General features: G+C 40.0%; 2 protein-coding genes across 5 annotated transcripts in view; one reads left to right on the forward strand and one right to left on the reverse strand.

Moving 5' to 3' along the window:
* Positions 1-25,313, forward strand: part of plppr2a (phospholipid phosphatase related 2a) — a 180,083-nt gene that overhangs the window by 39,657 nt on the left and 115,113 nt on the right. The gene's annotated exons all lie outside the window — the stretch shown is intronic.
* On the reverse strand, positions 3,083-14,064 carry LOC309704818 (uncharacterized protein). Of its 3 annotated transcripts, XM_082530266.1 has the most exons (5): positions 13,835-14,064; positions 13,429-13,489; positions 7,678-7,702; positions 5,747-5,827; positions 3,083-5,124 (listed from the first exon to the last, which is right to left on the reverse strand). In XM_082530266.1, exons 4-5 carry the CDS (start codon positions 5,790-5,792, stop codon positions 4,259-4,261), a joined length of 912 nt encoding a protein of 303 aa, XP_082386392.1. In that variant the 5' UTR covers positions 5,793-5,827; positions 7,678-7,702; positions 13,429-13,489; positions 13,835-14,064; the 3' UTR covers positions 3,083-4,258. The 3 variants fall into 3 exon arrangements, with proteins under 3 accessions (XP_082386392.1, XP_082386391.1, XP_082386393.1); XM_082530265.1 differs by lacking the exon at positions 7,678-7,702; XM_082530267.1 differs by lacking the exons at positions 7,678-7,702; positions 13,429-13,489.

Below are 25,313 nucleotides of genomic sequence, written 5' to 3' on the forward strand. Positions count from 1 at the left end.
TGCTAAAGACTACTTTAATGCTGTAAATACAAGAATTAGATGAAAGCAGTGCTTTCCCCAAATGTCATTATGTAGTGAATGTAGCTTGGCTATCTAGCAACAGCATTTTTCTTTTTTTTTTGTTTAACACATTTTTATATGAAGACTGCTATAACATGAACCAGCGCTAGCAAGATGTGGCTGATAGATGGAGGATGATAGTAAAAGTTTGAACTAATATTTGATCAAAGCTACCCAAACTATAACCCAACAGAATTATTCAAGCTGGGGAGTTGATTAAAGAACCTGACACATCGCCAACCCAACTCAAACTTTTTGATCTCCATTTCTTTGCGCTCATTTTCCAGTTCTTTTCTTTGAATATTTCAGCATTTCCTCCAGTTTTCCAGATTTTTCTTGCAATCATCCTCTATTTCAATGATCATGTGTGCATCTTTTAACTTTGTTTCCAGTTCTGATACTCCCAGATGGATCTTTTTCTCCATTATTTGGTGTTCGAGCTCCAGCTGTTTATTTTTTTCCTCCAGCTGTGCATACTGACTTTTTATGTTCTCCGGCTTTTAAGGCTGCATACATTTCTCCTGGAGCTGATGTTTTTTCTGCAGAAGTTTATCCTTCTCCTCCAGATCTTTGTATTTCTGCTCCAGTTCTTATCTCTTCCAGATGTTTCTTACTCTCAAATTCCTTCTGCTCCTTGAGTACTTCAACTTGGATGTGTGCATCATTAACTTTAGTCACATCTGCCTTCTGTTGCTTCAATATTTTCGTTTTCGTACTCCAGCTCTTTTTTCCCTCAGGTAGCTTGCATTTGCCCTCCATTTCTTTAATAAAATCAGAAAAGGTGTCTATGTGAATGAAATTTCTTCTTTCATTCAGGAACCCATTAAGGTGACCCCATATTATTTACGATCTGTCCCGGTGGTTGTTACTCCATGGCTGAACACATGAAGGAATTTCTCCCATTCCAGTACAAATTGCTGGTAAAGCTAAGCTAAGCTAACACAGCCGATTTTGGTTCTCTGAGTTAAAGCACATGCATCAGATTAAAGGGGGCCTCATAAATTGAATCTTTGTAATGTCAGACTTGGAGTCCCTGTTTTTCCTGATTGAGCTGTTTACAGGTGTTTTTTTTTTAAGATAACCATTCATTTACAGACCACTTCTACTAGATTACTTGATGTTAAAGAAAATGTAAAATTCTGATGATTCTCCAGCAAGTTCTGTATTGGCCTTTTCCCTCTGATTTCCCAGTGCATTATGGGACAGGAATGAGAAATTTCTATCAGCAGTGTCATATTTACCTCATTTTGAGTTCATGCATGATACAGTTTTTGGTTTCTTGTTGTTGAACAAGCAGGGATATCAAGGTCCACAGGGGATATGAAGGTCGGGATTCAACATTGAAATACAGTCAGACCCACTGACCCTACAGTCTGTGGCTAACAGTTAATGATTCCCTGTCTTACTTATGTGTAGTGAAGTTCTTCTTTGGCAGCAGAGTACTTCATATTATCTGTGGGTCAGACCATTGGTTATGGCCACATCACAATCTTCTGGTGGTGTTGTGTTGATGTTTGCATCCTACTACTGACTGAACATCTGCCAGTTTTGGAGGATGCAGTTTATGCTGGTGTTTCATTGTCGTACAAAGAAAGGATGGGTCCTTGCATGAAATTTATGCACTCTTTCACATGTGCTTGCAGCCTGTAGGTTGGTTGATTATGTAGACATTTGCAAAAGGGTTTTTTTTTTTATTATCACCATTTAAACTGTCATTCACTAAAAAACAGGGCTACCAGGTTATTGACATCGAAGCATACCATTGACTATGGATCCATACAAATTTATGTGGGTTTTTTTTTTCAATTCACCCTCATATCAATATGTAGCAACAGGCTCCAAATGCAAATGTATTATCATAAACACACTCTTTGCAAATTTCTACTGTTCTTCAACTGTTCATCAGTTCCTTCCAACCTCGTCTGTATTTGAACGAGATCTGATTCATGGGACTGAAACATTCATCTGATTCATCACGATAGTTTAGGAGTGTACAAGTAGGTCTTTTTTGTATGTGTGTGATTTTTGCACCAGGTTCCTAATGGTTTGATGATGGCATTATAAAGCAAACTCATCATTTCATGATTCGTCATTTGACCACAATGCTGCAGGCAAAATACTGTTACTCTGATAACCTTATTAAAATAAAGGTTTAATGCGTTTTTTTAAATGTGATCTTTAATTAACAGCATATTTTAAAAATGTCCATCCATTAATTTCATGTGGTAAGAAACATATTACATATGACAGCAGCTTGTTTTAACTATAATAATAATATCATAATCAAGGTTAACCATTTTAAAATGGATTTTTCTAAGTTAAATCCAGCAATGTAATTAGTGCACACTTTTTTTTTACAGTAAACTTCTGTGAAATATTTCATATTTGAATGTGAAGTTATTTATAAAGAATCATATTAAACTTACTATGATCATAAATTAACAGTATATTACAATGGGGAATTATATTTTATGGTGTTAAATAAAGATAAATCCAATCATTTCATATGTGGGCTTACCTTCTTTAAATGTGAAGATCTGTTGTTTATTCAACATTTTGATGTAAAGTTACATTTAACAGCTTATGTAACATAATAGTCTCAAATTAACTGGATATTTTCATAATGATAAACCCATTTGCTAGTTTATAAACTTGATTTTGACATTTTTTGAACATATAAATGAAAGTATGCTGCCATATTTTATCCTGTTAAATATGCATCAAATGTACAGGATTTTTACATTAAATTACACAATAATCGAACTAATTAAAGTATTTTTCTGCAACTTTACACCTGGTTAATTGTACTACAGCAGTGGTCAGTATTTGTTGTTGGTGTAATTACTGTTTTTACACACGTAAACACCTTAAATAAAGGAAATTTTAGAAATACAAAGATGTCACGTGAATTAAAATTCACAATTTAAAGTCGTGATTTTAAAAGTCACAAAACTGCGCTGGAAAATCTCCATTTTAAAAAAATGCATTTCGGTGTATGATACAGAAGCAAATATGGGAGGTCTGCATGTTTACTGCTTTAGTGTGAAATTGTGAGTACATCTCAAATCTAATTGTAAAACTCGATCACTACACCAACTGGAATCTGTCATATTACAACATATCCTGTTTAACATCCACTGCCATAAATCAGTGTTATAGCTAAATTCAGTGAGAAAAAAAAATCAAACAAAGGTCAGATAAAGACAGTGATTTCCAGATTTTCTACAGTGAATATACAAGAAGAACATATTGTTCTTCTTGTATTGCCAATGTGGTTTTAAAGTGTTTCAAACAATTCTAGAAGTATTTTTAATGTATATATCAGTTCTAAAATAGTGAAGGCATAGTTCAAGATGGTGGGCGGTATACTATTTACTTTCTTTCCCCAAGAATTAGATGAGACGATCTGTGCCTCAGAAAAATATTAGACAAATTCTACAAACCAATTTTCTTAACTTGGCATGAACGTGAAACCAACAAGCCAAACTGCCAGGAAGTTTAAAAAAAAAATCTGCCAGCCAGAACTTCTAATTAACACCTAATCAGTGTTTGAAACTGAGAGATAAAAATGTCTTGTTGCCATGTCAGCGAGGTTATCTGCAGCCCGAGCGCAGCAGTAACCAGATGCTGGTTTTAGTTTCACAGTGACTGCACAGACATTAAAAAAGTGTAATGTTTCTCATGTAACTCTGAGCAAGAATGAGATAATTTCTCAAAATGTTAATGTTTGGATTTTTACACAGAAATGGTGAATCTGAATCCGTCTTAAGAAACTCAACGTGTAAAGGTGATGCATCAAAACACAGAAACACTCAAAATCTCAGGCCTCAGTTGCAGGGTATTTTTCATACCAGAAACAGTGAGGGACACCATAAGCATTAAGATGTGCATGCTAAAGGATGGAGTAATTTCCCCCCCCATTTCTACAGGAACCATGGCTAAACATTTAGTGTGGAGTTTTTCTCTTGGATAAGCTTGCTTGCTTGAAGTTCTTATTTCTGTCCAGTAGGGGGTGGAAGTGGACTTTAGTTCTCAGCTTTGTAGAAGCTGCACAAATATATAAGTGCCACTTTTATTATCAAGGGGAGGTGAAATGGTGGGTGATGGTTTAGTATGCTATTAAACCCACTCATATAAAGCAACATATAAAGGAAGCAGTGTATACATGGTATACAGGGAGTCTTTCTTCAACCATTTCTTACATGACAGAGCAACACCGGCAGCTCCTGTGCGTAGAACTGCCTTTTCCCTCTGTTATGCCTGGTGGAGATGTATTATGTGACTCTTTAACACCTTCCTCTGCCTGCACATTGATTCCAGCTCCGTTTCCACCCGAGGGAATAACCTGAACTGCTTCATCTTTGGACTCTTTCCCGGTGCCTTGCTCTGCTACCTGGTCTAATGGTGAATAAAGTGGAGGAGGCATTTCAGGTCCTAAGACATGCTCTTCTCCATCCTCCGTGATTATCACTCGTTCCACAGTGATCATACCTTCCTGCTCCTCTTGGCTCTGACTCTGGTCTGTTGTAGCATCAGCGTATCCCAAGAACACAAGTGTGACAGGACTTTCCTCCAACATCTGATTCTCCACAATATCTACTTTTTCCAAAGTGTCTCTCACTGCCATCGTGTTTTTATCATCTGTGTTTCCCACATTTACAACACACTTCTCACTGCTCAGCTCAACTTCTAAATCATCGCTTCTAGAGCCGCCGAATGGCCTGTAGTCTTCCTTTGATGTGCTGGGATGGGTATGAAGCGACAGGCCTTTTTTCTCTGAGCCTTTGCTAGCTTCTACTGTCTCTGTCTTGGTTGGTGTGACTGTGACTTCATTCAGCAGCACTTTCATCCCGACCCCATCGATGACACTCAAGATCTGCCCGAGCTCTTTAGACGAGGGTTGATCTGCTGACCCACTGATAGTGTGGATGCTCCTCCTGCCGTCGTCAAAGACAGTGGTAGCCTTTGGAGCACCAGCTGGTGTGGACACAGGAGCCACTGACCTAACGATGGTGGCACCTGTCTTGGGGTCCCGCTCTACCTGCACCTCCAACATTCCCAGGACTGCAGTCACAAAAGACAAAGTAAAATGCTTACAGTGAGGCAAATCAAAAGGCCCAGTTATAATTAAATATTCATATTGATCTAATTTCAAGTCATTCACAGACTATGTGAGACCTTTATTTTTCCTAACAAAACTGCTTTTAAATGTTTCATAGGCCTGGGTGTTAACAAAAAGTGAGAAAGTACTAAGGTCAATGCCAGGTCATGAAACGGAGCTTTTGTGTTACTAATGTGAGCCGGCACAACAGAAATTATAGGGGCACAATGAGCAAAATGTAGCACGCTTATTCTCTACACACAGCCCTCCAGTGGGCATTAAAAATTAACCAACAGAAATAACAAGAAGGCTAAATATAACATTGTTCCCAGGCCTTTCACTGCAGTCCCTTCATTAAATCGTATCCTGGGGGCTGAACTTGGACGGAGCAACATTAAATAAAGAGGTCATCATTTCCAAGGGAAGGACGAAGAGGGAAATACAAATAACTGAGGATAGCCTTTTGCCAAAATTTAGGTTTATCAACTTGTACAGTTGGCATTTTCACTGGTAAACATTTTTGTCATGCACACTTCATTAGCATTCACAAAATTCCATCATCGATAGTCCATTCCTGTGTCTCACCTGATCGGCCATCTTGCCCACCTTCATGCAACATCCTTTGCGCCATTAGTACAGAAAAGGGACCCACAGGCAGTTTGTTCCCTGAGAAAGAAAACATAGACATGGAAATAACTGTATTTTCAGTGCAGTGTACGCACAGAGTGTTTTTACTTGCTTTTCTATTTGATGTTAATGAACACAAATCACCTGACTGACAATGTCTTCATTAAGGATGTCATTTGTGCACTATCTATATTAATAGGCACAGTTATTACTGAGACAAGGTGATATAATGAACATGTGCCCAACACTGCTAACAGTTTTCCATTTATCATTACACTGCTCACTCACAAGATTAGACGCGCATAAAAAGAGTGTGGAGGTTTCAGGATGACGTGCGCAGACGAGTTTTGACAGTTCACAAATTTGCTCTCACCACAACTGAAGGAGCGATAGCAACACCCCTTTTCATAATATAATAATAATAATAAGAAGAAGAACAAGGACAAGAAATACTTTATTTATTCCAATGGTTGGGATAAATAAAGTATTGTTACATGAAAAACAACTTAGCTCAAACATAGTATCTTGTAGTTCTTAAATACGTTTACTAAGGGATGAGCTCAGTTAAATAGAGAATTGAGGTACTTTGACTGCGCCCTTCCCAAGGGGTCATCACAGCAGATGGATCTGCACAGATTTTCCTTCCTCCTACTCTGGAACAGAACTTCCCGTTCATCTAAGCCAGGGACGTCAAATTATTTTACACTGTGGGCCACTGGTTCAGGCCAGTGAAAGTCCACTTTTAGTCAGTGTAAAGAACAACTACACATTTATTATTTTTGTTTTTTTTTAATAAAAAAGAACAACATTTCAACAATACAGCTCAGTTTCTGCACACGATAAAGATGGGCTTAAATTATAGGAAATAAATGTTTAAAATTATAGGAATATTTCTCTACCCTGTAATTATAATCCCATAATCCACAGATAAATCATACATTTCTTCAGTAGATAGTGTAGATTTTAGATAGTGAAAAAACAGGAACTTTCTGTTATTTTATTGTTTTAGTGTACTTGCTTATTTATACCTATTTAGTGTCCTATGAATACCATAGAAGAGGAGTTTATCAGTGGGAAAAGCTGTAAAACTTAAGAAAAGCCGTCCAATGGGCCTGATTGGAGCCAAAGATTCTGGCCCCTGGCCCTTATGTTTGACACCACTGGTCTAGGCATACATTAGCTTGTAATACTCTAAGGGTATTGTGTCTCCTCCCAGTGATGGTGCAAGACCTCTGCATAGTGCTGAGTATAAATATAGGCCATATCTTATCTAGAAAATATACAAGAAACAAAAACAGATATTAAAAAAAGCCTTTAAAATCGTTGATTTCTTTTCTCTTTTCTCTTTATGATTTATTTATTTCCCTGGAAACAACATGTGAGTAAATAACAGGAAGTTCCAATTTTCTCCTTTAACATAATTAGGGTTGATTTTTTGTATGCATCTGTCTGTTTATTTATATCTCAAACACTAACATCACTCATATATTTCACTTAGTGTCAGATGTTCACTGCTTCATATCAGGGCTGGATGTGCTTTTATAATGTATACACTCTTTTTACTTCTGTGTCCCTCCCAACTCCATAGAAGCTTTGTTCACAATGTGGAGATTGGCCAAAAAGTGCTGTGATAATGGTCTTCTTGTAGCACACAGAGTCAGAAGGAATTTAAGTAATGTTGTTACGCTCAAAGTAGAGCTCTTTCTCAGCCACGGCTCCATTCTGTCACACAGACTTAGATTATTATTCTTCAGGCAAAGACTTAGTTATGGCAAATTATCATCTGCCAAGAAAGAATGGTTTCTAGGCAGGCATAGTGATGAAAAGTGACAAAATATGATAGCAGCTGATGGTAAGCTAATGGCGGCTACGTGCAGCTGACTTCTTACCTTGCACGTCCTTGTCAGTGCCAGCCTGTGGGTAAAGGGAAGAGACTATTTTAAGTACTCCCCATGGTCAGACACTCAAAGCAGATACTGAGTCTGCAACTTTAAACTCATGCCTCTGCCCCTCGCTTTCCCGAGCCCTCCCCAGTTTGTGCCCTGCTGTAAATATTTCACAGCCATCGTCAGAGAAGTGTTGAATCAAGTTTAGTTCCATCAAGTTAAAAGAAGCTGAGACTGTCTTGCCCAACAACCATTTCATGCCTGATACTGGCTGTCAGCATGAGACAGAGCTAAATGTGGGCTGGACCGCACAGTGGAACATTTGGTGGAGGCCAGAGGTCAATAAATACGACACATTTTTTGATAGAAGAAGAAAATACATGCTAAAATGTATACATGATGCTAAGGCATTACATTAGTACAGCTTGCATTGAAAAACAAGCAGGATGTTGTCAGTATTTACCTAATTTCAGGTAAAGGTCTTGTTGCTCCTGTAAATATATTTAATTACTCGCAAAAACCTATCCTATGGATATTTTATTGCTAGGCCTACAGTGCTTGTCCACTTTGCTCATGTATGGAAACTCAGACATGTATGTTAATGTTATCATGTTATTATTTTTATGTTCATTAAATCCCAAAGTGCCACTGCACTAAAAACTGTTTTATTTACAAAAAACAGCATATACATAATGTGAACAATATACACATACATGTAACGTACACGTATTGTGAACAGTGTACATGTATGTTTTGAGATCAGCTAATTAGGATATGAGTGTTCTAAAAATAATTCCCATAAGCTTTAACGATGTGTATTATCCTGGTACCCCAGGCAGTTAATATAATGTACTTCCTCCAGATTAATTAATGTGTCTAGGAGGAGTTAGGTAAGAGATATAGATATAGATGTACAGACAATTTAATATTTTGTATCAGGAAAAGAAAAATGTCAAATTAAAATTAGTGGTGTCAGCGTTAATCTCGTGGAGATTTGCCACGTTAATGTGGTTATGTCGTTAACGTCATTTTAACGAGATTAACGCTGACAGCACAAATTAAAATATGAAGTTACTGTTGTTGTTGTATATATGTAAATGCTTACTCAACCTAGGGCACATCTTCCTATTATACTTGAGAGCAGCTTGGTCATCTGGCTGAAGCCGTGCAGTCACTAGAGTCTGTGTTTTTTTCTTAAGAGACCTCTTTTCTGGCAACCGCTGCCCCCTCTGTCTCATCCTCAGGCTTCTTTTGACTTTTAGTTTGTTCCCTGACACACATGCACACACGCACACATTGTCGTAGACATCATGTGTGTCAACACAAAACGACACACATTAGAGCTCATAATATAAATGATTCAGAGCAGTGGACACTGTGTCTGTGTTTATGTCGTACGCCCTAGGCTTTAATCCATCACGTCAACTGTCACATGGCTGCCTTCTTTTTGAACTCATCATGGCTAGCAGAGCAGTGGGTCTGTGACAGAATACTGTATGCTTCATGGCAAACATTCACATCTTTAGAAAACGATGAGTGTGAGCCAGTAAAATGTAGATTATGTTGACTCGTTAACTTTGACACAGTCAAATCAGTGATTCGATCAACTGCATCTGAATGAAACTGTTTAAATGTGGCTGTGTGTTCAGCAGCTTAGCACAGGACTGAGCTGAAAGCTGTAAATTGCATGAAGGACAGGAGGTGGAGTTGTTTCACTGAGCCGCTGGCCTCTTGTGAACTTCCTCTGAAGAAGGATGTTGAAATAAGAGTCAAGGAAAGTTCAAACTCAGAAAATCAAGAAAACGAAGCAGAAGGACAGAGCTGGAGGAGAGGCGGCGAGGATGGGTCAGATAGGAGACTAGAGTAAATGTTGGGAGATTGTATCTGCAATAATCATGAACGGATGTTTCAGCAGATAATTTTTTTTAAATAATAATAATAATAATAATAATAAATTTTAATTTTAATTAAAAGGCACCTTTGGTGACACCCAAGGACACTTAACAATAAAATAATAATAGAGATGACAAAATGAAGAACAATAGAAACAAAGTGCAAGATAAAATTAACAAACAGTGTTTTCACAGTGAATATGCAGATTTGAACAGATGAGTTTTGAGTTACATTTAAGCTGGAGGAGAGAACCAATGTTTCTTATATCTGGGGGTAGAGAGTTCCACAGTCTGGGAGCAGAGCAACTGAAAGCAAGAATAGATGTAGACTGGGTGGAAAGAGGAGGACGTAATCTGTTAATGCTGCGTAGATGGAAATAGGCAGTGAGATTATTGATGTGCAATTTATAGGATAGTGAACTGTCTAGGTAAGATGATACCTAGGCTCTTAACCTGAAGTGAAGGGAAAACTGTGGAGTTATCAATAGTGAGTGAGAAAAGATTTGCCTTCAAAAGTTTGTATTTAGTTCCAATAAGGAGATTTCAGTTTTATCCTCATTGAGCTTAAGAAAATTAGAGCTGAACGAGGATTTTAATTCAGATAGGCATTCTGTAAGGGAAGAAGTTGGGAGGGAAAAATCAGGCCTGCAGGAGAGATATAACCGGGTGTCATCAGCAAAACAGTGAAAGTGAAGATCCAATTTGTGGAAAATGGTACCAAGAGGGAGGATGTAAATTATGAAGAGAAGAGGGCCTAAGACTGAATCTTGGGGTACACCAGAAGTGACTGAGAATAGACAAGAGCAAAATGATTTAAGTTGAATAAACTGGGAGCGGTCATGGAGATATGATTGGCACCAAGCTAGGGGTGTGTCAGAGATGCCAAGAGAGGAAAGTCTGCTTAGACACAGCTTATATATAAGCAGCTCAAAATAATTAAAGGAGCACTATGAGAAAAATCAGAGGTCAGTGAATAAAAAAAGTCCTGGTCAAGCAAGTTTTCTATCAATTGGAAGGTCAGTAGTTTGATCCCTGGATATTCCAGTCTTCAGTTTTAATGTATCCTTAGAGAGAATACTGAACCTGCTTCATCTATTAGATATATTTGAAATAAATCCTTAAATATTAAAATAACACCTTTAAACCACTTAAATGTTTTGTCTAGATTAGAGTTGTCCTGATCAGTGATGGTAAAGTTGACTGTTGAGATTTGTAGATCAGTTCCCCATTCACAAATTAAATTAATATCATTATATGATTCCCTTTAATCAACTGAATCTGCCTTGCTATGTTTTACATTTACATACAATCTCCACATATAGAGACAAAGTCCCCAGTCTGCAACCCACAGAACCTCTTATTGCTAGACACCACAGGGCAGCCCCAGAGATGCCATGTCCATGGCCTAACAGGTCAGAGCTGATTTGGTGAGCTGATGGGCACCTGCGCAATGTTAATGTGTGGCAGTCTGAACATAATGTGTAGCCTATATATGACCAAAACCATCTGCCAGTGTTAACAGACCAGAAGGGCCCATTCAAGGGATCAAGACAAACGGCCAGCTGCCTGGCAGTGGTCCTCTTACTCGTTCTGCAGTCCTGGCAGAAAGACTGAGGATTGTATTGCTGCCATTTTGGATCTTACTGAGTATGAGTCAGGCCAGCAGCCTGCTGTTGTCTGAGAGTGACAGAGAAAAGATGTCACAGCTCAGCACCACAGCCCAGAGACCCAGACATCTTGCTCAATGCGATCTGTCACTCATTGTCGGGAGTGACATCCTGAAACCTGACAATTGGGTGTCTTAACACTTTAGGCCAAAAACTAGCAGTCCTACCTGCTGTAAGTTACCTGCTTTGGTAGTAGAGCGTCTTTCGAAATACATGATTTTTTTTATTTACATTGAGTTTGATGTGAAACATCATTGAAAGACATAATGTTATTGGTCAAAAGTGGTTGCTTATATACACATTAAATGAGAATTTTCCAGTTTTTCCTTGTTTATCAGAACACAGTATCCATGATGGAGGAACACTACAAATATACTGGAGAATATCATCATGTATTTCTTCCATGGAAAACAAATACTACTTCACATTTACTGCCACAAAGAAGAAAGGAGGTATTGTTGTATCTTTAGGCTCGACTGCAGTGCGGATGGTCTGCTCCTGCCGTTAGTAGTGCACATGCCTGAGGCTGCGGGTGTTTGGAGAACGCAGAAATGTGCTGCACAGTGTGTGGGAGGCTTTTGCAGTGTGCATGATGCAGCACACGGCTACTGGCTGCATAGACAATTTAGGCTGTTATGTCTTGTTTACTTTAAAAAGCTTATATCCTTCCTTCAGGGAACAGTTTAGCAGTCAATGGTATGCATAGTGGCTTGCAGCAAACAGTGCCCATCCAATATCAAATAAAGGTCCTTTTCTGACGTCATCATTACAGGAGGAGACGCTTGCATTTTCTCTCAGTTTTCAACACAAAAACAGCCAGAGTTTTATGTAAATGCATTTTCTTCTGTGCACCACTTGGTTGTGGTGAGAGGTGTCTGTAAGATTTCTGCCATTGAAACACAACATGTAACTGAAAACAGCTTGCACATGTGTGGATTGGAGCAAATCAGACATAATAAAGTCCAAGTGACCCAACCCAAAACATCTGACTACACGTCAGCTGGGGAAATATCTCACTCTGGCAGCCACAAGATATGGCCTGATATAAGGGTGGGGCCTACCAGCGGCCAGTTTTTAACACAGCTAAAAAGAGAGCAACAACTCCAGATCCCTGCCTCAGTTTACACTGCAGTCACAGTTTAGCTGAAGATCCAGTGAGACCGTCCTGTGTCTGAATGGCAAGCATGAGGCCACTGAAAGCTTTATGAAGTCATAGGTGCAAATAATAAATAAAGAGAAATGAAGCAGCAAAAAGGAAACTGGGGAGAGCAAATTGGGCGTGTGTTGTGAAAATCTCTTGAGTATGACGTAATTTTCCATTTCAGCGTCCCATTTTCCATAAAGGAAAAAAGGCACAATTCACTGTAAAAAACACGACATTTTTTTCAGTGTAGCCGTTCTCCCAGATGTTAACAGCGAAGCATATACAGACTGGCTGTTATTTAGCACTTTTCTACTGTATTTGAGCACTCAAAGAAACTCAGGGTTCAGTATCTCACCCAAGACGTTTTTTGACATGTAGACTGTAGCAGCCTGGGATCAAACAACCAATCTTTCAATGAGCAGTGGATCTGCTCCACCTTCTGAGATACTAATGTCTCCTCTGTGGTTACCCAAACACTGTACATGCTTCCATGAAACAAGTATTTAGGACTAGTTAGCTAGCCTGTTGGCATGTAAAGATAGTATGGTGAGGTAGTTCTTAAAAAGTAACAAATAAACAGCACTTAAAGACTAAATTCTGAATACCAGGAAGACTTTGGACCTAGCAGCTGTTGCTGGTTACTAACAATAGCTAGTAGCTAGGTATTTTCAGGGTAATATGAACACAACAGGACAGAAAATGTATTTTGAAAATGCTAAAGGTGAAGTGTGAAGATCCTATAAAAAAAAACTGGATTCAGGCAGGCCTACAGACCACTCAGTGACTTCTTGGTAACCACCAATCTCGGTGGAAATTGTGTATTCCGCGACCGGGCAGAAAGTGTTTGTGGGCAGTTGCTAGCACAGCGCTGCACAAAAAAAACTCCTTGTGTTAACTTTGGCCACTAGCATACTCCTGCCATCGCCAGTAGCTTGTGCTGACTTGTGTTCCGACTCATCTGCAAACATTTCAGACACTTCAGATATTATTTAAATTACACTTTTGGGTTGACTTTGAGACAATCAGCTATCAGCACAAGAAAGATGCAAACCTTTTTTTTCCCCCAGTCTCACTCCTGAGTTTCTCCTCTTTTTACAGTATGGATACCTCTCCTGGTGACGCAAGGAGAACTCAGGTCAGTGACAGGAAAAAAGTTTGAAATAAAAGCATCTGAAGTTGTCATCAAAGGGAGGATAATAGTACATTTAAAACATGTTTAGTGGCCAAACTCTGGATGTCCATGTGTGGATACAGTAAGATAAAGAAAGCTTGTACAGTTTCACACTCCTTCACATTGTTCAGGATTCATACAAACTTTGACCACATACTTCTTCTAATTATTTTCTAACACTGAATGTTTCTGAAAGCATTGAACTGTCTGTACTGACTTCAGAAACATATTACCATGAGAGGATTTGCTTTCAAGTAAGTTTCTCATTTTTTAAGTCAGTACTTACCCCTTGTCCACCCTTTGTAAGTTACCTTCTAAGAGCCAAATTGCCAAAAAAAAAAAAAAAAGGCAGGTTACTGCAAGATGAAGCAGCAGAGACGGCTGTTTTTCCTCCTGCTTAAACCAGAGAGAACTGAGAACACGGTTCATATCGCTGTGGGTTACACCCGCTTCTAATAGAATTCTTTGGTAACACCCCTTTACTGCCGTGTTCCCTAAAGACAAGGACTTGTTCTGTGTAAAAGGAGTCTACTGAGAGACACAGACAGTGAGAAAGAGTAGAGGGGGGATATTTTTAGGAGATGTGACCGACATATTAAAGCATTGGCAGAGTTCAGGGATACCGAAAGAAATACTTCAGTGACACAGCACATTGCATACATGCTGATGCTGTATGCCTACTGTTAATGTAAGCTATAAATATGCTGAGGTCTGCTTCAGGCCTTCTCTATACCCAGCGAAGTGGGTCACTCATGTTTGGGCTGATGGCACGTCTGAGTGCGGGCGGGCAGGCTCAACTCAGGCCCCTCGAGCCATTCATTTCACAGACCAATAGTTAGTGGCCAGAAAGTTAACTGTGGAATGGTTTCTGGACAGGCAGTGCATATCAAGTGAGACAATTCCACTGAAATGACAGGAGACAATGGCGGTGCAGTAAGATTATGTTGACGTGAGGTGAAAGTTCAAGATGGTAAAAGGCTGACCAAAGTGGACAGTAAAAGGGAAAAACTACTGAGTGAATGACTTTCAACTCAGTAGCTTGAAGCCTATGTTGGTGCTTTTCTTAGAATTATTTTTAAAAAGTGTTTAAATGATTCTGCTGAAGGAAATATGCAGTAGCAGTTTTGTGGCTTCTGTCTGATGGATAAATCTTACAGTATGAATTATGATACAGTATTTAATGAGAGTGCAGGATGTACTCAACTATTTCTTCTATTATTATATTAAGATTTGATTTTATGATTCTTGAATGACTTGGACCTTATTAAAGCTGCATGTACGGTACTCTGTGGAATTGCAGGCTGTCCCACATGAAAAATGACCGTTGTGAAAGAGAGATACAAAGCTGACTGCTGTAATGGTCTTACGACCAGTGATATCCTGGAATAAAACTCTCACAGACTCCTGAGTGGCAGCGACACAGCTGGGATCTGAAACCCATTATTTTCAATGGCTTGAGCTGTGCACGAACAGTTTGCCAATATGTTGAAGAAGCATGGTGTGTGGGAAGCGGACTGTGCCATACATTTGTGCGGCCAATAAAAACAAAGAATGGGCACGAGCTGGTGCACATAGTACATGTAACATGCAAAAAATGCTAGCGCAACACATATCTTGTTCTAACATGTGTCTAAGGCGACCAGATCAGAAGTGGACAAACTTTAACCACACATGTAAACAAGCAGCAGTATACAGGGTGTATCAAAAAGAATAGTCCAGTTTTCAGCATGCTTTAATTCCACAGCTGTTCACCGTTAACAATCGAAACACGTACTGTTAGAAACAGTGGATTTGGGATTTTTTACGTTTCCAGAAGGTAGCATAACAACAGCAGTGGGTAGAGTGGCTCCAGACGTCCATCCACTGACTATCATATCTTGTTAACATTGTAAGTTTTGTTTGCAAAGCTTTATATTTAACAATGTATTTTAAAATAAACCTCAAGTTTCGATGTCTATTGCTTTAAAATATATAGCCTTTTGAAATTAGATGATTTTTTAATGGAAGCTGTGCACAGTTATTGGGTCACTCTAAATGGAAAGGGTGCTAAACACACTCTGCTGATTCAATGATGACACCTATTAGACCTCAGTGGAAGGAAAACAAACCGCAAGCACAAACTTTGTATTCCATATTAATGAGAAGGCAGATTCAAAGAATTATTGATTGCTAAAGAGCAGGCTTGCTCTGAAAGAAACTAAGGGGAAGGGAAGTGATAAAGAGATTGTGCTGTACTACATAGATATTGATTAGCTCGCACCCTGACTCATAAATCAAACATTTAAGCCCTTGCCAGGACCAGGCTCAGCTAAGACAGGTGGAGTGGGAGCAGGTCCACATGCGTTGTGAAGCTGTATAAAAAATTGGTGCTTCTTGGTTTGTAATTCAATGACAGACTTCAGATTTAGTGCTGTCAGGTTAGATCAAACCTTTGCACTGCAAAGGACCTTTGAAGTCAGTGTGCTTAAAAATCCTTGCAAACGTAACATAATTTACCGTCACTGTACTCACTGCTTGTTAAACTGAGAGATCATCCCCAGAGAGCTGCCTCATGAGTCAACGAACCACTTATCTGAAGAGGAATGACTTCAGATCGCCATTACAGTGCGATATGTCCTGAGGTCCTGAGGGAAATTTCTTGAAATTTGGAAATTATTCAAGATTGAACTATTCAGAATTTGGCAATTAAAGGTCCCTGTTAAAGCAGCAGGTTTTGCCTGTCCTTTACACTGAGATGTCCAGTGGAAAAGGCCACGAATCAGGTGTAGAAGTCTTGTTCAACAGGGGTTCATGATGCAACACAGTCCACTAGGATATAGATTAAGTCACAGTACTGTGTTGTCTCAATGTTTGACATATTGCGGAGTTTTCAAGCTAATGGAATAAATATCTATATGAGAATTTTTCTGTAGTAGTTACTGTTGTACATGTCAGGGTCCTGGGTCTGAGCGACCCAGGGTCCCTGAGCAGTTATGGACTTATCTTTTATTTTATGTATTTTTGGTAGTGCTGTCCCTCTTCTCCCTATTTGCAGATATGTGTGTGTGTGGGTGTGTGTGTGTATGGATGCAGGTGTTTCTGCGAACACCTGTTTACAGGCGCCTTCAGGCCTGGTGGCTAGGGGACTGGCTGCAGATCGTGTGTGCCCGCGGGGGTCAGTGTTTAACGGCTGCTTCTATTGTTTTCCTGCAGGAGGAACGTGGAGAGGAAGGACAGATTGTGTTAACTGGGAAACACACACAGGAGTCTTGGGGAGCAAGGGGGATAAATTGTGCATCTATTGTTAACCACGCTGTAAATAAACGCACTGTTTGAATCGGAGAGTCCTACATCTTGGGTCCTCCTTCCCACATCCCCACGGTTTGCCCTGGCAAACCCTGACAGTACATGTGTGTTACTTTACAGACTCGCTATCAGAACTTTGTCACTCTGAGTCAAACGATTTGATACAAAGAACAAAGCACAGCAGAGATCACAGCAATTGCTAAGATCAAGACAAATTAGATCTGTGACACAGAACAATGTCCGTCTAGGCCACCGGTGGAAGAGTCCTGTCTTTGTGACATGTGAAGCACGAGTAATGAAGAGTTGTGCCCATTCGTGAATGAGATGGCACCGCTGGGAGATATTGCTCTGTTTCAATATGACAAGCTCACTGAGAGGCACAAGGTCACTGACAACCCCTGGGGGAACTGCTATCTCCTCATGACGGCAGCTGCAGTGCTATACATGCACAAACACAACACACAAACACACTGCATTGGAGTGAGGGAGTATGAATATGATACCTTATGTGTTATGCTTGAAGGTTAATGAGATGAGAAATGGTTGACAAAGGGTGGATGACTTTTTGTTGGCAGTCTAGCTAATGTTTCACAAGCAGGAAGCAGGCTTACATGATGGGTGTTAAACATTTGAGAACACACATGCTACTTCCTGTGGACACAGAGAAACAGTGAGACGATGCAGTAACATGTAACAGTTAAACATCCCAAAGACATAAAGATCAGGTACTAAAGTACAAGGATGAAGAGGTTTCAAGCATAAAAATGAAGAAGGGGCGAACAGATGTGGATTGAATTCCATGGAGGTTTATGACCCAGGAGAAATCCCTACAGTGAAAGGAACAGAACAGAAAGTCTCTTTGAATCATGCACATGACTCATATTTAGAGCTGCAGCCACTCGGTGGGCTGACACAATATTTCTATGCAATAATATCACTTGAGTATTATAAGAAAAAGACCAGATTAATTACAGTATTTCATTGAGGAACTGTGTGGTTTTTAAAAAAAAATAAAATAAAACAACACTGACTATTGTCAGTATATAACTTTTGTGTTTGTTGAGCATGCATTACCAACTTGAATATATTTTGTCCACAGTGACAAGACCTCCTACTCCTCTCTGCAATAATATTCTCCCAAGGACATAACGTTTTTTGGGGGGCTCCAGCTGCCAGTGTTAGTAGGGGAGACCGGGGATAGTTGTAACATGGGTCAGTTGTAACACTTCCAATTTCTCCAATCAGGGCTAAGTTTCAAATGATGTGACTCATCCTGTGCATGCCCAATTCAGTTCTGCTATCACATGTGAAAAATCAGCACATTTTGTCAAACACAGACAATTTAACATGAAAAAAAGTTATTTGTATGCCAAAAAGTAAGTTTTTCTACTTTATTTCAATTTCTAATAGCATTATCTGCTTTGCAGTTAAACTCATCAAACTTAAATTATGTTATTTGTATGTCTATGGGGATATATTCTGTGTAGGTCTTTAGTGCTAATGTTTTAGCCGTTGGCTGTAATGTTAGCTAGTTCATGGCTATAGGAGTCTGGGTCAGTTGTAACAGCAACAGTCTGGGTTAGTTGTAACAATAATGCAGATGTTACAACTTACCACACTATTACTTTAACTTATATTAAACAAGTTGGGGCAACGACATCAGCAGAGAGAGGTTCACTGGTCGCTTTTGTATATGCGGTTAATGCCATTGGCAACACAATTCCTCCACTGTTTGTGTTCCCACACATACATTATGCAGACCTCTGTGTCAGAGATGGACCAGTAGGAAGTACTGGTAGTGGAACTAAAATGCACCTTAGAACACACATGCATCAACATTACAATGAGCGGGTGGAGGGAGGTTCGGAGTCTTCTCTCACCCCCGTTCTCTGCGACCTGCTGGAGCAGGGGGGCTAGGACTAGGAGGAGGAGTTGGCCGTCCGACTGCGGTCTGGAGTGTGGAGCCTTCCTGCTGCTGCGGAGTCGGGGCGGTCTGCCTCCCCCCACCGCAGGGAAAAGGGAAACACCACCTGGGTCTGGGTGCAGTTCCCCCCTCCAGGGGCGGGGGCACCTAGACCCGGTTTGTAGAGTATGCTTGGGGAGTGTGATCGTGTGTACAACGTCTCTTTATGTATGTCTCCACGTTGGTTGAGTGTGGAGTAAGTGCATATGAGAGCATGAGGGTGGGAATGGATGTTTGTATCTGTGTGTGCCTGTATGTCTGTGTCTATATGTCAGGTTGGGTGTCAGGCGCCACCTCTCTGGGGACATCTCAGGCCCTCCAAGGTTTGGAGGCCTATCTCCCCCTACCACCACTTCCCCTGCCAGTGGCGGACCCCCTCAGACATCGGTGCGTTGGTGGTTCTTTGTGTCCGGGGATGGGCGTCCAGGTACACACCGGCTCACTCCTTGGCGGCCGCTTATCGGGGCCTGGAGCCTGGGGCTCGCTCGGGCCACTTCGGAGGTGGGGTGCCCCCGGCCTCTCGGCCTGGGGCTCGGTCACTCAGGCGCAACTGGCTGCCGGCGGAGCTCACGGGCGCGTCACTGCAACTCCCCCTGGCTTCTGCTCCGCGGCTGCTGAGTGAGCCCTCATCTGGGACTCTCCTCAGCTCTTTCCGGGACAGTGGCGCAGCTGCCCCTCTGTTGGTCTTCCTTGGTCTCTTGTGTTCTGGGGGCCTCTGGATGTCTGGAGTTTTGATCTCCTCCACACCTGCTTCACGCCCTGGAGGACGGGGCTGTGCCCCCCCCCCCCCCCCCCCCCCCCCCCCACACACACACACACACCCTCTAGCAGATTATTACATGAAGGAACCTTTTAAAAAAAACAAAAAACAAGCGCGTCCATGCTCACAGGTGTACACACGGGTGATCACACCCACAAACTACACCCTTTTTGGCTCCTACCTCAAAGCACACTGTGTTCTGTTGATCTTATGTGCTGCACAATAATGTTTAACATTTAGTATTTACTGTCATATTCCCATATATCATTGTGATGTTGTTTATTCTATTACTCTTGTTCTCTTCTGCTTGCTTTCTTTTTTCTTTCTCAGCAGGTGATCCAGGTGATTGATATATGCATTTTTTTTTCTCTGCCCGTTCTGTTGGTTTATGTTTTTTGCCCTTCTCCCCCGTCCCTCTTCTCAGCTGTTTCTCTTTCCCTCTTTCTTTCTCCCCTTCTTTCCCCCAGTCAAGTCTGTCCCGTATTCAGTAAGTGAAAATAAAATAAACAATAAAAGGTGAATCAAATGGACCATTACGGCAAGGCTGGGATGGTCAGTTTGGTAAAGTAAATCCGTTGGGCATCTTTCTTTGCCTTTAGACAACAATTCTGATGGCAAAAGAGCCAAACGGGACAGGCAAAAAAAAAAAAAAAAAAAAAAAAAGACAAAGGGTGGATGACTTTTTGTTGGCAGTCTAGCTAATGTTTCACAAGCAGGAAGCAGGCTTACATGATGGGTGTTAAACATTTGAGAACACACATGCTACTTCCTGTGGACACAGAGAAACAGTGAGACGATGCAGTAACATGTAACAGTTAAACATCCCAAAGACATAAAGATCAGGTACTAAAGTACAAGGATGAAGAGGTTTCAAGCATAAAAATGAAGAAGGGGCGAACAGATGTGGATTGAATTCCATGGAGGTTTATGACCCAGGAGAAATCCCTACAGTGAAAGGAACAGAACAGAAAGTCTCTTTGAATCATGCACATGACTCATATTTAGAGCTGCAGCCACTCGGTGGGCTGACACAATATTTCTATGCAATAATATCACTTGAGTATTATAAGAAAAAGACCAGATTAATTACAGTATTTCATTGAGGAACTGTGTGGTTTTTAAAAAAAATAAAATAAAACAACACTGACTATTGTCAGTATATAACTTTTGTGTTTGTTGAGCATGCATTACCAACTTGAATATATTTTGTCCACAGTGACAAGACCTCCTACTCCTCTCTGCAATAATATTCTCCCAAGGACATAACGTTTTTTGGGGGGCTCCAGCTGCCAGTGTTAGTAGGGGAGACCGGGGATAGTTGTAACATGGGTCAGTTGTAACACTTCCAATTTCTCCAATCAGGGCTAAGTTTCAAATGATGTGACTCATCCTGTGCATGCCCAATTCAGTTCTGCTATCACATGTGAAAAATCAGCACATTTTGTCAAACACAGACAATTTAACATGAAAAAAAGTTATTTGTATGCCAAAAAGTAAGTTTTTCTACTTTATTTCAATTTCTAATAGCATCATCTGCTTTGCAGTTAAACTCATCAAACTTAAATTATGTTATTTGTATGTCTATGGGGATATATTCTGTGTAGGTCTTTAGTGCTAATGTTTTAGCCGTTGGCTGTAATGTTAGCTAGTTCATGGCTATAGGAGTCTGGGTCAGTTGTAACAGCAACAGTCTGGGTTAGTTGTAACAATAATGCAGATGTTACAACTTACCACACTATTACTTTAACTTATATTAAACAAGTTGGGGCAACGACATCAGCAGAGAGAGGTTCACTGGTCGCTTTTGTATATGCGGTTAATGCCATTGGCAACACAATTCCTCCACTGTTTGTGTTCCCACACATACATTATGCAGACCTCTGTGTCAGAGATGGACCAGTAGGAAGTACTGGTAGTGGAACTAAATCAGGATGGATGCAAGAAACAGATTTCCTCATCTTTCTGAAGCACTTTGCAAACCACACCAAGGTAAACCATGATAAAAAGTAATGGAATTGCGATGCTGGTGAACAACTACATTTTTTCAGCTTCATTGTTATGTTCAAAATTGGTGCAAGAGTTGTAGGTTATAATGCCCACTGAGCCAATGAGGCCAAACTCAAGGAAGACCAACCAAAATTAATGAAATATTCAGTTGCAGAAAATTCCATAATTTGTCTTTTTTGGGGGGTTGGAATATGTTCAAAAGCTAGATTTCTGCATTCTGTCACACACACACACAGCTACATAAATGGATGTAAGTGCATTCATGTGTTGAATAAAAAAGATTACATGTTAATATTTTGTTAGTACCCTTATTTCATTGTGTTACATTTCACCCCAGGATATGTTACAACTAACCCAGACTATGGGGTTAATTGTAACATTTCACTCTTCGTGTTTGAGACCATACCATGCAATGGGTAATTGTGCTGCAGAGAAAATAGCTGCACTATTTAATAGCAGAGACATGTAAATACTTTGCATTACATTTTGAATACACTACCTTAAAAGAGCTCCAATTTACAGACAGAAATGTCAAAAATGTTACAACCATCCCCGGTCTCCCCTACTGCGGTACTATACTTAATGACAGACAACATTAGTCATCATTAAGTCATTAAGTCCCTGAATCATTTTACTTTTAACATCTATGCAGGCAGTGGTGTATAAGACTGTGTCAAAAGGGATGCAGTGGCAGACCTTATATTTCTTTTAACAGACCCAAATGCAGACACACAAGACAGGGCAGGGCTTAAACAAAAATCGAGCTGTTTATTAGGCTGGAGTAAATAACAAGCAAGAGCAGGTAGATGCAAAGGCAAAACTTAACTAGAGCTACACTGGGAAAAACTAAATACTAAACTCAAGGGACAAAGAACATCAAAAGAAGATAATGAAAACCTGAAGACGGATTACAGAACATGGAAACCAGGAAACATGGAAGCTAGGGAACTCAACGTGAAGACAATGACAACGAATGACAGAAAACTCACACACTAAATACACAGAGAGGAGACGAAGGGAGTGGCAACACCTGAGGAACACAGCTGAAACAAACGAATGTGATGCCACAGGGGAAGCAACACAGAACGTGGACATGAGACAGTCAAAATAAAACAGGAAACACCGTGAGACGTGGACTTGTACATGAAATTCACACAGGAGGAAAGGCAGACGAGAGAGGGAACACAAGAGAGCATACATGAAAGCACAACACACAGCACAACACTACAACGACGCGACGGGAAGCTGTGAAATGTGTGTTTCTGTTTTATTCTGTTAGTATATTGTCTTTCTTGTGCTTTTATTTGTTTCCCTTTTTGTTTCCAAATTATTATTCCTAGTTTCTGGTCCCTTAGTACCCAGTTATATGAATTTCAGTTTAAGATTACTCAGCTCCCACTGTTGAGACAAGACTGTGGTTATCAGGAAAATTTACTATTACCAATGAAATGGTAATAACATGATACTTGTTTAACCTGATACCCCAATATTACAACATTATAAGCTGTAATTGCAAACGTGAATACTGTTGCACACAGATAAGTATGAATTCAATCTTTAATGGTAAAATTAAAAGGTAAAATAAAAAATTCTATTATTCGCGTTGCTGATTTGAGTTTCTCTATAACTGCTTTTAGAAGTTAATGTGAATTGCAAGGGAAGGAAAATAAATAATGGATTTTTTTGTTGTTGTAGAATTTAAAATCCCTCGCTAGATATTCTACTGTCCATCCATAATGCATTGGACTTTCTGTTGCATATGAAAGCCATTTTTTTTAGCAGGGGAAAGAAAAGAAGGAAAGAAAGGCGGGCACAAGAATTTCACATCTGTATCGCTTACAGGATGGTTGGCGTTTTAAGTTTTTCTGCCTTATCTTCTGCTCGGGGGCTCAAAATGGCCTTTTACTGCTGTCACTTTCTTTTCTCACAGTTGAGGTCTGGCGTGAAGTGACAGCACAGTTGTGCAAGTGGTGGGAAGGAGTGGGTGTGAAGACTTTGCACATCAGTGGTACACAAGAGATGAGACACAGTATGCTCCTGATTTTCAAAGTAACAAAATAGCAAAACTGCCTTCTGATTTTTATCATGATCATTAGAGGGGCACACACACACACACACACACACACACACACACACACACGCTCCTCGTGCCTATGGTACGACAACTTTTCTCCGTGCCCCTGGTACACTGCGTAGAAGCACTTTGCCACCCACCCACACACACACACACACACACAGTTTAGGAGGCAGAAATAAATCTCGTGTTTCAGCAGGATCACTCATATCACACACTTTTTTTCAGTATAGCTTTTGTACTCCTTCTTGACAAAGTGAGAACAAATTTGTTCGCCCAGCTGAGCCAGGTCAGTTAGGAAATCAGGGGCAACGCCCCTGTCTTACTGTGGCTTTAATTACCATCTGTGACAGCTAGACTGGTGTTGTTTTTTACTGTGTCTATTTTATTCTCAGTTTGTGGGAAACACAGATTTCTTGAGTGTCACAACATCTTAACTGAACAACACAGTTACAAAACTACAGACCAGGAATGAGGCCAGGTGAGCAGACACGGGTACACAAACAGACGACCTGACAATGAACAAAGGAAGATAGAGGACTCAATTTCACTTAAAGGCAATGAGGGAAGTGGAAACACATGGGAAACACAGCTGACACAAATGAACATGACGCAAAACTAAACACACCGAACATGAAACACAAAACTATCAAAATAAAGCAGGAAGCACTGAGATGTAGACTGACACATGAGCTTGACACAGGAGGAAAGACAAATGAGAGAGTGGAGGAGATAGAGATATGATGGTCTGTTGAAACATGGAATTACACACAGGAAAGGGAGTTAAGACATCTCGACAAGACAACATGGAAATGGAAATGTTTCCTCATAGCTGGCTATTTTTAGAGGAATGTATTATTTTGTTTGTTTGTACCACTTAACACTGAACTATGAATCAAAAAAATCTATTTTAAATCATATATTTAGGCACTTTATACTAGAAGCCTGTCTCAAACATGTAATTTGTTCCCATTTCTTCTGTTGAAACTATTTAAAATGTCAAACATAACACATTTAGACAAGGATAAAATGAATTTTTTTACACCAGTAAAATCGTGGCATATCTCAGTATGATGTGCAGTGTGTCCTTAAAAATTTCACGTGTTTGGACAAGTGGAGGACAAAAGAAGAAGTGTCAGGTCTAAAAAAAACCATCTAAAGCAGGTGAATAATTTCTGAAAGTAATAAATGCCCTTAAACACTAGTAAGGATCTGACACAAAACTTAAGAGATGCATCTCGCTCTTCAGTTGATGCATTTACTGTTCACTGAAGCCTCATCAGAAATGGTCTCAGTGGAAGGATGGCTGTGAAGAAGCAGTTCTTAAGGAAGTGAAACAGGAAGAAAGGGCTAAGGTATACCAAATTTAAACAAGAAGAGGACTGAAAATTCAGTGGCAACAGGTCTTATAGATGGATCCAAATTTGGTTCTGTTTTTAATAAGGTCAGCAAAGAAGTATTACAGTGATTATCTATTGTCAATGGAAAATTGTATTTAGTAGTCAGTATAATCTTTTAGTGATATAAGTTTGCTTATGGTAGGATGCTGTTTGTAGTTATTTGTATTAGGAAATGTTTAACCATGTATACTTAGAAGCATATAATTAATTGTGTAGTGACAGGATGTGTGCACCCCAGGAATGCACCCCCACGTCCTGGGAGCATGAGAGCTCGTA

The sequence above is a fragment of the Aulonocara stuartgranti genome (genome assembly GCF_965226115.1).
Source record: "Aulonocara stuartgranti genome assembly, chromosome: 4".
Lineage (NCBI taxonomy): Eukaryota > Metazoa > Chordata > Actinopteri > Cichliformes > Cichlidae > Aulonocara > Aulonocara stuartgranti.

What these genes read in the sequence shown, in the direction of transcription:
- LOC309704818 (XM_082530267.1), bottom strand. Translation starts at nt 5,792, where the DNA reads ATGGCGCAAAGGATGTTGCATGAAGGTGGGCAAGATGGCCGATCAG. An exon ending in TGGGCAAGATGGCCGATCAG is followed by an intron (nt 5,125 to 5,746) that starts GTGAGACACAGG and finishes TTGTGACTGCAG; the next exon opens with TCCTGGGAATGTTGGAGGTG.